The 13,623-nt window shown below is 40.2% G+C and overlaps 2 protein-coding genes across 3 annotated transcripts in view; one reads left to right on the plus strand and one right to left on the minus strand.

Moving 5' to 3' along the window:
• Positions 1-10,151, minus strand: part of UMAD1 (UBAP1-MVB12-associated (UMA) domain containing 1) — a 79,454-nt gene extending 69,303 nt beyond the window's left edge. The window contains exons 1-2 of one of the 2 annotated variants that reach the window (XM_068210367.1): positions 10,044-10,151; positions 2,965-3,083 (exon numbers count right to left, since the gene is read on the minus strand). In XM_068210367.1, the coding sequence (XP_068066468.1) occupies positions 2,965-3,046 (82 nt within the window). In that variant the 5' untranslated portion in view covers positions 3,047-3,083; positions 10,044-10,151. Of the gene's footprint in view, positions 1-2,964; positions 3,084-4,782; positions 4,900-10,043 lie in introns of those variants that run through there. The other variant, XM_068210374.1, reaches the window with a different exon arrangement.
• RPA3 (replication protein A3) lies at positions 10,099-13,209 on the plus strand. Its single transcript, XM_068210387.1, has 4 exons — positions 10,099-10,257; positions 10,492-10,566; positions 12,058-12,166; positions 12,681-13,209. Exons 1-4 carry the CDS (start codon positions 10,159-10,161, stop codon positions 12,761-12,763), a joined length of 366 nt encoding a protein of 121 aa, XP_068066488.1. The 5' UTR covers positions 10,099-10,158; the 3' UTR covers positions 12,764-13,209.
• The last annotated feature ends 414 nt before the right edge of the window (positions 13,210-13,623 follow it).

Here is a 13,623-nt window from a genome sequence, read left to right on the forward strand (position 1 = left end):
AACAACAAGGTTTATTGAAAGATGTTCATGCCCATGGAAGCAGGTTGGACTAAATGATCTTTAAAAGTGCCTTCCAACCCAAACCATTCTATGATTCTATGATCTTTCAGTTGCTTCAAGCAAAAGCCACCCATCCCAGCTGCACCATCAGCACCATGAGGATTTTGCAGAGTTTCTGACTGTCTTGCCAAACACATATGAGAAACAGCATTGCTGTCTCAGTTTTTTCAATTCCTGATCTTAGACTGAGATTAGGACTACAAGACATTTGGAACTTTGAGGCTGATGGGAGATTTTTAGCTGTGTGCCAAACCAAAATGCTAGCATTAAACCTGTATTTTTCTCTATGGCTAGCCAAACTAGGATTGAATGGTAGGTTGGAATTTATTTTATATTATGAAAGCCACAAAACGTGAGGAATTCCTAAAGAACTACTACTCTCCAAGATTCCCAAGCTAGCTGAAAATTACTTGTTTTCTTAATTCTGGCTTTCAGAATGTTAAGATTAAAAAAAAATTGTGATGATCAGGAAAGTCTCTGAAACATTTTTCCAGACTTGTGCATTTGATTCACTCATCAAACTGCATGTGTTATGCCTATTTCATAAGCCTCTTTTCCCTTTTCAGAGAAACAGTACTGGTTGTTATAGAACAAGCACCATTTTTACAGCTTCATGAAGAGATGAGATGACCAGTATCAGAAAATAAGTGAACTGGTAGTTAGACATAAAAATGTTTTAGTCTCTGGTAGAAAATTGCATTTTATATTTATTTTGTAGAGAGAGAAGTACAAATTATTTTTGCTTGACTCCCACACAAGCAATATTTACCCCAAAAGCTAAAATAGAGAATTTCTTTCAGCTGCTAGGCTGCAAAGTTGGTTTTGTTGATTCTGCTGTTTTTATGAGTCACCTTTCTAGTCAGACATTGAATTCCCAAATGCATTGATTCTTTACAAGGAAAAGGTAGATTTCAAATATAGCAATTTATAACAAGACTTGGAGAAGTTATCAAAAGAAAAGAAAAAATCATTCTCAAGATTTGACAAGGCAGTAGCTGTGATGGAGCTTTCTCAGTAAAGCATTGAATTTTCTTCTCACTTTTTCAAATATCAACCAATACAGAAAGATTCCTCCCATGACCACAGGATATTGATGAACTAGGCTTTTTGTTCTTATATGCTCTGAATGAAAGACTGAGTTTAAGAACCAACTAAAAATGTAAGAAATTAAATTCCCACCCCCTCTGAGAGCGTTCACTGCCTACAGCAGTATTCACAGTAATGGTCCTAGAAATCTGCTACTGAGATGTGTTAAAGATATTTACTATTGGATATTTACTATGGGATTTCCAGAATATTTTGCACCAGTTCAGAAAAGCTTCAGAACATTCCATCTGAGTAACAAAATAGTAACTAACAGAATGGCTAAGTGTTGTGGTTTGGGTTTTTTTTTTCCCTTACACTATTTCTAGACAAGAACACCCCTTCCAGATAAATATCTACTTAAGTCCTGACCCATAATTCTGCAACTACATTTGTCTTGCAAGACAATGATATGCTTCACTGGTAAGTTTGATGGCAGCTCTTCTTCCCAGTGCAGTCCATTTCATTGCACAGACAGCTAAATTAACTTCTGTCTGAGCAAAAAAATAATAATAAAAAAGGAAAAGACTCAAATAACATTGATCATTCTTAAGTTTATATTTAACAGATTAATTTAATGTGAATTTATGTGAACAAAGTTCAAATAGTCACTGACAGCATTTCAGGGAAAAGGAATGAAGCTAAACTGAATGCAGAATCAGGACCAGCAACTGTGGGACATAGCAACATTTGGTTGTAGAATTCTGCCGATTACAGAAACTGAAATGCTAAATGGTCTCCAGACTTCTTGGGGATGATGATGTGTCTCCTTTGACCCTTCCACAATGCAAATGCTGGAGTGACTTGATGTAGCCATCAAAACTGCTGCAGGTGAACAAAATCTAGGGGGAGGCAGCCATTAAGCATGACAACGCAGTCGCAGATGTGAAACAGATCTATTTTAATGAACTTTTGCAAAAATCTAAGTTCTCAGAAAGGGTTCCAATAGTCTCTCATACTATTAGACTTTGATAATCTAGGGGCTTCTGTGACTTGAAAATGCTCAAAAATGAAGTAACACTTAAACAGAGAAACACTGTAAGATTCCTGGTAAGAATCAGTCAGTAAATCAGAGCAGCAGAAGCTGAATATTGATGATGACAGATTCACAAAGGGGAAAAGAAATTGTCAAAAGATAAAAAAGAAAAGGATCAGTTTCAGCATAACAGTAATAATTTTTTTCTCTCCTGCATACTTAAGCTGACCTGCAGAACTGTGTAAGAGCTTGATCAAAGCTCCAAATTTAGCCAATTCACAGCTGTGTATACTTCAGATTAGTTTTTGAATAACAAGAAGACTTTGAAAACCCTAAAATGCTTAATTCTTACCAAACTGAAGAGTCAGGTTCTGAGACAGAGCATCTACATTCACCATGACCAGAAATGCACAAGCACTTCTTGGCTTCTAATATAAACATCTGGGGGTAAAAGGAAAAGGAAGGAACCGGAATAAAAGCCAGTCCTTTAACAACTGCAGTAAGATATTCCCTTCCCACAACTCTAATCACAAAGCTAGAAGCCTAAACTTTGACCTTTACTGTTTTGTAAGAATGTAACTTCTCCCCACTCAGCATGAAAGGAAAACAAGAAACTACATTTTCAGTGCTCCTGAATATGAGTTCAGACCTATGTAAATAAAACTTCAGCTATTTAGTCCAAACGAGCAGACTAGGAAAATTAACTTTGTCAGGAAAAGTAAGAATACTGAACAATTTTTATCATGGCTTCTATTAACATTTCATTTAGTCTAAGCATCTCAAAGAAACTTCAAGATCAAAATTTCAAAGATCAAATAATCACTTTATACAAAAGCACAACTTACCCACAATAACAAATCCATCTGCTTCTTTCTCAGGTACTGTGACCTTCTTTGAATCTTGACTCTTTCGGAAGAAGCTGAACATAGTCACTTTGGGTTCTTTTTGTTTTCTAAGGTGTTACCTAAAATGAAGACAAAACATATTAAATAAATATATGATAACAGAACTTACAATAAGTTCACATCATAGACCATATGCATGTAGTAAGGCCACACACCTAATCTTTATTACCCAATTTGAAATATCAGGCATTTTTGTGTCAGACAGATTATCTCGTTGATGTAGCAACTTACTTTAACAGGTAAGAGTAGAGAGAAGCACAAAAGGCTTTTATACGAAGTTATGAATGGAGTGGAATCATAAAGAAAACTAACAAAACTTCAACTTTTCTCAATGAAAATTAAAGATGGAAGCCCCTTTCAGCATTTATCCAGCATGTCTTCATATTTTTCTGCTACTTTGTATTGTGATTAGACAAGCTTTCTCTTCAAAGAGGGCAGTAACTATTTTCAGATTCCCAGTTAGCAATCTTAAAGACAGCCTAACAGTTGAGTATGTTTGATTAACAGCTACCAATGATTTCCTTGAAAGAAAAAACAGCAAAATCATTTGTAGCAAATTTTTGCAACAATAAGTCATTAAAAGAATCTTCCACAGCAGCTAAGAACTCCACTGCTAGAACAAAATGAGGAAACAATTGGGATAAAACCATGGACTGCAACAGAAAATGCTCAGTATCCCCTCTCAGGACTGGAAGATTACATAGAAGCAATTCTGAGTAGCTTAAATAGGACAAAGTCATACTAAAAACCCATGAAGGGACCCATGAGGGTCCCTCGAAGGCTGAACTTGGACCCCTGGACAACCCCAACCCATGGAGCAGCCTGTGGTCTGGCTGAAACACATTATGTGTGAACACAAATAGGAGGTTTAAATAAAGGCATGCGAACATCTTCTCTACTAAAATACCCATATAAAATTGGGAAAAGTGGAATAATGTAATTTCAACTTTGAAGCAGAGTTTGAGGAGCAGAATCCTGGTTTATTTTGCAGACATCAACATGTTACAGAGAAGGAACTGACAAACCAATAGCAACATCTAATATACACCTCCAACAGAGGAAAGGACTCCAGGGTAAAGAATTAAAAAGGAACACAGGGTCAATTTCAGTAACACTATTTCACACTAAATTTAACAAAGAAGAATCTTTAGAATGGGGGGAAAGTGAAGAGTGCTACTGTGAAATGTGCAGATTTAAAAAAAAATTTAAAAAGAAAGATAAGAATCCTCAATTAACTACTTGCTGGAATTCTTCATTCGCCACCCAAATGTTCATGATACCAAAAACAAGACTTTTTTTGCCCTGGCTGGGGACCTGTAGCAACTCACTACTGACTATTCATATGAACTACCCAAAATTCTGCTGTTACAAGAGATTGTACACTCCAGAAAGTCCTGTATGAAGTGTAAGCACTGGCTTGGAACAGTGTATAAATAGATCATGGCAAAAGCAGCAGCTATTCAAACTGTGGCCTGATACCTGAGACTTGAAGACTGAATACCCCACAGCCAGGCCTGCTTACTTATGCTGACACAGTGCAACTTCTGGCCATCAAATAAACTACATTACTGTGCACAAGAACAGAACAAACCATTCTGTGATCCAATCCCAGGAATACAGTTATTTTTAAGAAATGTTATTTAACAGCACTTTATTCCTTTTCACTTGTTTTCCTACCTTAGCAAGAGAAATACTGATATTTCCAGTTCCATGGAGATTACACAGTAGAAACTCCTAATTATCTCATTTATTCCTTACCTCCCCCCACACCCAGGCTCAACACATGGCGCCAGCAGCATATTCCTTTTTCAGCCCTCGGGGAATAAGTCTTCTCCTGCTACCAATTAGGGTTGTCAGTCCCATAGCTCAAGTGGTAAAAACCTGTGCTGTAATGCTCAAGAGTCAGGTTTCTGCTCCAATGATGTATGAAGGAGAGGCAGTTGTGGAACAGTTTAAAATGCAATTTTACCTTCATCCTAAGTGTGCAACAAGAAGAAGCAAAAACAACTTGATGTGCAAAATCTCACAGATAGCTTTGGTAAAGGCTCAGATTCCAGTCAGTCACTTGAGGTGCCAGAGCTGCAGTTGCTCCAATCACATATTTTCTCTTTTGAGATCTGCATTATTGTACAGTTTTCAGCTCTATCACTTAAGGTCCCCCTTCCCTTCTTTCTAGCACAAAGAAAAGCATCTTAATCAGTATATACATGGCACAAAAGACTTGTATAGGGAACAGAGCACTTTTAGTCTTTTAAATCCTCCATACTTAACATACCTAAACGTCACTGCTTAAAAGACAATAGGCATTTAAATTCAGAGTAAATTAGGGATCAGGACAATTTGATCTAGCCAAAGTAAGTTAAAAGCACTTTCACATACTAGATTTTTTATACTTTCGTTGACACTAGCACATTCTTTTCTAAAACCCACAGAATTCATCTTATCTACATACGTGCTGATCGTTATTTTGGAATTTTCTGTTTCTGAAGTAGCTTGATTCCATTGCCAGCAGTATTTTTCTAACAGAAAACAAAACACCAAAACCAAACCTAATTAAAAGCAAAACCCACATATAGGTTTCTTGAAGCAGAAAAACAAACAAAATCAACAAAAGTACGTCCTAAGCTCAGGCCTCAAGTCCTTATGCTGTTAAAATCACCAGCCTAGCACTAAGAAAACAGTACCTGCTGCATTTTGTAACTGTGAATGTGGGAAGGCAGTATAAAATCCACATATTAAGAAGACTAACATGTTTAGTGTTTCCTTCTCTAGGAGCCTCTTAGAAACAAAAGTTGTGCTTGTAGATCTCTTTGAAAGGTATGTAGAAAGAAGGAAGAGTTCACCAACTACTACTTCAGCATTTCAGTAGCTTTGTTGAACACACCATAAACTAAAAAACAAAGAATGACTAAAAAAACAGAGGGGGGGGCACAGAAACAAAAAATAGAGCTACATACAGTACATCATGGGTAAGGGAAAGACTGTAGACAGGCAATGCATTTGTAATGCTCTTTTAAGAATCTTATCAACTGTGCTACTTCAAAAGTAAACATAAATCTCCCCAGCAACGGGAAATGCAACCACTAAATTTCTTGAATCACATGTTAAAAACAGAACAAAGCCCCTACCCAACAAAGAAACACAGAGCTGAATGGAAACACTCGTGCTCTTGAAGATAAGGACACAGTTTAGGCACTTGCAGAATCAGGCTGCAGTTTTACTACTTGTAGATAAGATGAGGTTTCAGGTAATGAAAGCTCAGAACAACCAGTTTTATACAAGTTTCATTTCAGAGTAAAATTTAAATTTGAAGTTTGGAGACCTGGATGCATGGTCACACAGACTTGAGAAAAAAAGCACTTAGTTGTGTTTTTTTTTTAAAAAAAGCTGTCAGCACAAAATCACAGAAAATACACCCACCATTCAGAGATAGTACCACATTCCTGCAGTCATTTCTCCTATATAGCACAGCACTTTTCCCTTCCAGATGGGATTAATTTTATTTCTATAGGAGACCTGAAATTGAATTCACTGCCTAAAGATAAAAATCTCCCTTGGTAGGAATATGCAATTCCCTTCCTCCTCATGTTTCTCTCTCACAAAAAAAAAGTGAACACAATCGCTGATAGTTAAGAATAATGCTTTTGGCACAGCTTCAGTCATTAGCAAATAATAAGCTCTGAGCTACAGCAATTCTGTGAGGCTGCAAAAAATATTTTGTCTTTCTGTGAGGCTCTGAGTACATACGTGGCACTGGACAAAGATGAGTTACAGAGCTGCACAAAGGGGTTAATTTATTCCTCCTGCATTTTCTCAGTCTCCTTTAACAAGAACTATAGGCGACCTTTGAGCCAAACCAATATGTTAAATCCAATAACATTTTTCTATACAACAAAGATCTTAGTATATTTACGATTAATTTTCAGCCTTTTCTGAAGGTTCACAATACCAGAGGAGAATAATAATATAATGTTAAAAACACCAAAGATGCAGACTAAGATGAAGAGACAATGCCCAGTAACACAGCAAAGCAGAATTGCAGTGGCACTGCCAGTAATTACATAAATGATGAAATGAGGACAGAAGAAAACACAAAACTGACCTTAAAGAAAGAACCAGAATAATTTCACATCTAGCAGCTTAAGAGAAACTATCTATGGAAAAAGAAAACAGAGCATCAGAGCAATTCTCACTTCCATACTACCATCTGCCGTGATTCACCAATAAAGCAGCAATCAGAAAAAGAGCAAGATGTTTACAGCCCCGTACAACCCTTCTTAACATGAAAACAACCAATTTAAGAGTCAAGAATATGCGTGTTGAAAATATTTCTCCATGACACCAAGAGAACAGTTTAAAAGCTTTTGGTCTAGTGTAAGTTACTACATGAAGAAGGAAAAAAAAAGCCATATAATTTCATTTCTCTGGCATTAACATTAGTCATGGTTCTTTAGTTTGTATTTCTTGAAAACAGAAGAGCGGAAAGTATCACAAGAAACACAAATTTTCAAAAAAGGGATATATGTGTAATGAAACATTAACAAATACTTTTTTTTCTGTATTACATAAAATGTTAGCATTCCTTTTTAATGTTTTTATAAAATTTAAGGAAAGGAGAAATACAAGAACTATACAACCCAAATTACGATAATATAAAAACACTTGAAGAGGCTGAATCATAAAAAATCAGCCACAACCAAGTCAGACAATAAAAGCACAGGTGACAAAAACAAAGCCAGGAGTAAAATAACAGCATTTAAACTGATGTAAACATTCAAAACCCTGAAGACAGGAAATGCAAAAAGAGAAAGCTAGGTGTTAATGAAACACAATACTCGACAGGCTGAAGCCTACTGTTTTCCCTTCAAACAATTTTCTTCTGAATGCAAACTTTCAACTGCTGCTAAGTGTGGTACAGACAGGCATTTGTAAGAACTTGTACAACATGTTTTTATAGACGCTGACCCTTCAAACTCCTCAGCCCAAGAAGGGCCACTGTGCAGCAGCCTGCTGCACCTCACTCCAACAGCTACAGTGATGAGATCCCTCCTTTCAAATCTCTGAAGATACGCTATGGAGATGAGGATATTCTCTTGCAAATTAAATACTGAACAGGTGAATGTCATGGTGACACTGAGGGGATGGCAAGAAGTTAAATCTCATATAGGATTTAAATCCAGAGCGCTCCCTGGTCACATGCTGGCTCTGCACAGCTTCTGGCAGTAGCTTGTTTCCTTGGCAAGCTGACACAAGCTACTGCCGTATAACAACACTACCCCAGCCAAGTAACAAAAACCACTTGGTACTGGTTAGCAAGCTGAACTGGCCCGTGGCTGGTTAGAAGAGACAGTCAGCACACGGGCGGTTTTGTGATTGCCCTTTTAAGCCAGAGCAGAATTAGATTTTCCAAGTACTTCCTGAAACACCAGTCCTGGAAAAGGAAATCACAGCCACAGAACGGCTACAATTGGAAGGGACCTTCAGAGGCCACCTTGTCCAACCCACTACTTAAGGAGAACCATCTTAGAGCTGGTTGTTCAGGACCATATCCAGGTGGCTTTTGACTACGTCCAAGGATGGAGACCCCACAACCTCCCTGGGCAACCTGAACCAGTGCTTAGTCACTCTCACGGTGACAAAAGTGTTCCCTGAGAAACTTCCTGTGTTTCAGTTTGCATCTTTTGCCCCATTCCTTTCCCTGGGCATGATAGAATAGAGCCTGACTATCCTCTTTTTACCCTTCCTTCAGGTATTTATATTCATTAATAAGAGCCCTCTGAGCCTTCTCCTCTTTAGGCTAAACAGTTGCAGCTCTCTCAGTCATTTTCTCATATATAAGGTAGTCCAGTCCCTTAATCATTGTCGTGACCCTTCTTTGGCCTCTTGCCAGTATGTCCACAAGTGCCCTCGCACCCAGCGCTCCAGGTGCCCCACCAGTGCATAGCAGAGGGAAGCAGCAGCTCCCTCCACCTGCTGGCAACACCACTTCAAATGCAGATCGGGATATGTGAGTCACCTTTGCCACTAGAGCAATTAGGAGGAACCTCTCCACGGCAGGGATCAACTGGGAGAACACATGGAAAAAGACAAGGTGCATGCAAGTGCCATGTCTAGATGCTATATCTGTCTTACATCCATCAGTTGTTCTAAACTTGGGGAATGAGCACCAGCTCAATTTCAGTGATGAAATAAAATTAATAGAATAGCTCACTTGGAAAGAATCTACAATGATCATCTGGTCCTATGACTGGCCACTTCAGGGAGGATGAGAAGCTAAAGCAAGGGCATTGTCCAAATGCCTCTTAAACGCTGACAGGCTTGGGGCATGGACCACCTCTCTAGAAAGCCTGTTCCAGTGTTTGACTACCCTCTCAGAAAAGAAATGCTTCCTAATGTTCAATCTAAACCTCTTCTGGTGCAGCTTTGAATCACTGCCACGTACCCTGGGATATCCACTGGATACCAGGGAGAAGAGATCTACATCTCGTCTCCACTTCCCCTCCTCAGGAAACCGTAGTGATGAGGACAACCCTCAGCCTCCTTTCTCCAAACCAGGAAAACCCGAAGTCCTTTAGCTGTTTCTTACAGGACACTGCCTTCACCAGCTTTGATTTCCTCCTCTGGATGTAGCTGCAGAGCCCAGAACTACACAACAGTCCAGGTGAGGCCACACCAGCGCTGACTAGAGCGGGATAATCACCTCTGTTTGCACTGTGCTTGACGCACCCCAGGACGCCTCTTGCCCTCCTGGCTACCGGGGCACGCTGCCAAAGTACACCTGAGCGGAACCAGGATCTGAAGGGAGAGGGAAAACGCCGGGGAGGGGAAATATGGGGCAATGTCAAAGGATTAAATGACAGGACAGGGCTGGAAGCTGACGGCCAGCTCCCCCGGCCTCCCCGGGCCTCGGCCCCGCCGCCCTCCCCGCCGCGGCAGCATCGACAGCCGCCCTGCCCTTCCATCACCCACCCTTCCATCACCCACCCTCCCGCTGCCGCTCCCGCGGCCGCCGCTCTCACCAGCCTCCGCCTCCGCTTCCGGGTCGCCTCGGGCGGAGGGGAAGTCCCGCCCCGACCGCCGCGTTCGCGGGGCCGCCGTCCCTCCCTCGGCGGAAGGCGGGAAGCGGCTCCGGCCATGGGCGACATCCACGAGGTGCCGCGGCCGCGCATCGCCACGGGGCAGCTGGCGCAGCACATCGGGCAGCCCGTCTGCTTCGTGGGGCGCGTCGAGAAGGTCCGCGGGGCGCTCGGCGGGCTCTGCGAGCGGGAATGGGGCTGCCCGGAGCTCTGTGTGGAGAGGCTGGCGCCGTCCCTGGGGCAGCTCGGCAGCTCCAGGCGGCCTGGGAGCAGGGCGGGAGGCGGACGGGACTTGCGGGAAAGAACTGGCTGAGGCGGCCAAGGATGTGGCGGTTCCGAGCGCCTTTTTAGCGCACAGGCCTTTTTTCTAGAGTTAAATGTTCTTTTGTAGATTCATCCTAGCGGGAAGCTTGTCGTGCTTGCGGATGGACTCGGAAAGCATACGACCGTGGAGCTGAGCGAGCCTGTAAGTTAAAGAATGCTTTGGAAATACTTGATGCCGCCTCCTGTGGATTCCGGAGGTTTTGTCTCCTCTGAAACCTGTACATGAGGTTTTGAGTTATTCCACCTGTATTACATTGCCTCTCTTTCTTGCATCTTACAGTTAACCTGTAGTCTTCTTACCCATGAGCTGCCTTGGTCTTGATCAATTTTCAGCTGGTGTTAAGAGACAACTCATTCTTTGTCAGACACATCCCTCTCTGTCTATTTTGTCTTACTCTACTAGTTGTTCACAGTGTAATATATTCCACTACGTTTATTAGCTTTCTTTTCATTTCAGTCTTTCTTCCCATTTTCTTATCGCTTCTATAATCAAAAAGAACATGGTGTTTTCAAGAGTTTTCTGAGTTAACATTGCTGCATCCTCTTAGAACACTTGTCATAGCGTTTCAGTAAACTCCATACTTAGCTTGAAGCATTCTTTCTTAAAACAAAGCCCAAGCAATGAATGCAATGGGTATAAGATATAATTAGATGTTAGCATCTGACCAAGGATTCTATAATATTTTCTCTAACAGTGTAAGTGGTTGAACTCCATAAATGCAAAGCTGTAGTGCTGGGCACTTCAGTCGGTGTTCCACTGCCTTGGGAGAAAGTGGTGTGTGCAAAATAACGAGGCCAGGTTCATCTCTCCAGTTCACCCAGTGTTGGTGGGGAATAGATTTGCTAATCAATAGGCCTTCTAACTTTTTTCCCTTTCAATGTATTTCACTCTTTGTGCATGTCTAGTTCACTATTTCAACAGAGGACCCCAAAATTATGGTGAGGGAATTTTTCCAGAAGACTTACTAGAGTAAGTAAAAAATAAGCCTTAGATATTGGAAGAGCATTACCAAAACAGTACCGCACTGTTAAAATTTGTATCTTAAAAAACAAAGAAAACATTCAAGCTGTATTAATTTGGCGTAAGATAAAATTTTTAGCCTTTTTTTCCTTTGTTCAACCAAAGGCTTATTAGTGACAGTATCTTTGTATTCTGAACACTTACCTAAGAAATTATTTCCAGATACACCTTCTGAATGTGGAACACTGGAACTGCTCTCTGGAATGTGTGATACCTCCTTAACTCTTACAAGCCTGTAATTGACACAGGCTTGATTGACGCGCATTAAAATCAGAATTGTTCTTTCTCTGTGTCCTAGATTAGTCTCTGTTCAGTGATTAAATGACACAGTTTTGTATACTTATGAATCAGTATCTTTCCTCGGATGCGTCTTCATTTTTTTTTTTGTTGGTATTGAATTGGCTGTTTACAAAACCTGTAAATCCCTAAGTGCATCAAGGTTTTTGTGGGTTTTTTGGGGGGAAGGTGACTAGGCTGTCCAATAGTACTGTATTGTTTGACGTGGAACAGAATCTGTCATGAACAAACCATCAGTTGTGGAGAGTTCCTAGATGTGCAGTAAAGAGAGCAGCTATTTAGTGTTACTAATTTCATCTTTGGTGTGTTTTCTAGCTGGATGAGGAGATTTCAGGAGTTATTGAAGTGGTGGGAAGAGTAACAAATCAGGCAACCATCATGTGTGCATCATATGTCCAGTTCAGAGAAGATAAAAGTTCATTTGGTAAGTAAGAATATACATTATGGCAAATTTATTTTGAGTTCTGAACTTGTCTTCAGTAAATAAGAAGGGAAAGTCTAGTTACCTTTTTTTACAGACAAGGTCTTTCTTCAAGCTGCTAGATAAGGAACAGGGTGGAGAAAAGTGTAATGAAAGAAATTCTGTACTAAATATTGTGGTTTATGGTTAAACTGTAGGGAGTGACTCAGTGCTGGAGCCAGTCTAGAAGTCTGGAGCTCGTCTGGAGCCAGCCATTGCTGTGGCCTGATTGTTCTCCCACTCCTGACCATGTGGTCCTCACCTTGCCCTGGCCCTTGTGTGGTTGTGCAGCTAGCAGGCCTAAAAGCAACCCTCCAGAAAACAAGCATGAGTGTTCCTGCCATGGGAAAACGGGAGCTTGAGGGAGACTGGGATCACTCAGCAGTACTGCTTTAAAATGAGCAGTACTTGGATGTTGTCAGTGACTTGTAGGGAATTGAGCTCATACATTATAACCATTTCCTTTGCCCTTTTTCAGATCTGGAACTCTACAATGAAGCACTAAAAATTATTCATGAATTCCCCGAATACTTCCCGTTTGGTACTGGGAGGAACACTTGATTTTTATTAGCATGTCTCTAGAGCTTCAGAGAGCACAACAGTGGACAGCATGGCAACAGTTACATTTATTTTCAACAAATATACTAAAAAGACACTGTTACATGTGCTAAGTGTTGCCTATGAAGAGTATTTTCTTTGAAAATGTATTTATTCAGCAAGGAGAACAAATGTGAATGTCTCACTCACTGAATATATTTAACTCTATTGCATCTAAGAGGAATGTTCTCTTGCAAGAACAATTGTCAGAAACTGAAATTTTGTAAGCATCCTTTTCTAGCTGGTAGAGGTTCTAGGATACGTTACAACAAACTTGTATGGAAAAAACTTGGGGTTTCAATATAAAGATTTTTGATTTAATTTGCTTTGATATAAATTTATTGTATGGAAAGGGTATTTTGCATCTTGAAAATGGTATCTTCTGCAATAAAGAAGATTCACTGTATTTAGCCAATTGTGTCAGCACTGAATGTTAGAGTGCTATTTTCAGTGATATGTGGTGACTCCTGTTCTGTTTGACCTGACACAGTTAAATTTAACAAAGTGGAGTACAAGATTCTTGCCTTTGCATGATACTAAACAGTTGGAAGATGTTGAATTAGGTTTGGGGATTTCAAGGACAGCTGCAGTCCCATCACAGCCTTCATTCTTGGTTGGAGTTTAAGCAACAGTACCAGGATTCAGCCAGCTTGTCATGGTGACTAACCATAGGAACTTCCAACAGTCCCCAGTTTGTTACTATCCAGTCTACTTCACAACACTTAGCAAATTTTTTGCATCACTTGAGATAACACATTTAAAGTAAAATTGAACTTTGGAAATATTCTCTGGGAATTAATAAATTATTTCAAAGTATTTTAAGT

The sequence above is a fragment of the Anomalospiza imberbis genome, chromosome 1, assembly GCF_031753505.1.
Source record: "Anomalospiza imberbis isolate Cuckoo-Finch-1a 21T00152 chromosome 1, ASM3175350v1, whole genome shotgun sequence".
Classification (NCBI taxonomy): Eukaryota; Metazoa; Chordata; class Aves; order Passeriformes; family Viduidae; genus Anomalospiza; species Anomalospiza imberbis.

Bases quoted from the DNA above. Each gene is read 5' to 3' on its own strand.
- RPA3 (XM_068210387.1), top strand. From the start codon at position 10,159: ATGGGCGACATCCACGAGGTGCCGCGGCCGCGCATCGCCACGGGGCAG. The intron at 10,258-10,491 runs GTCCGCGGGGCG...GTTCTTTTGTAG, and splicing joins TCGTGGGGCGCGTCGAGAAG to ATTCATCCTAGCGGGAAGCT. The intron at 10,567-12,057 runs GTAAGTTAAAGA...TGTGTTTTCTAG, and splicing joins CCGTGGAGCTGAGCGAGCCT to CTGGATGAGGAGATTTCAGG.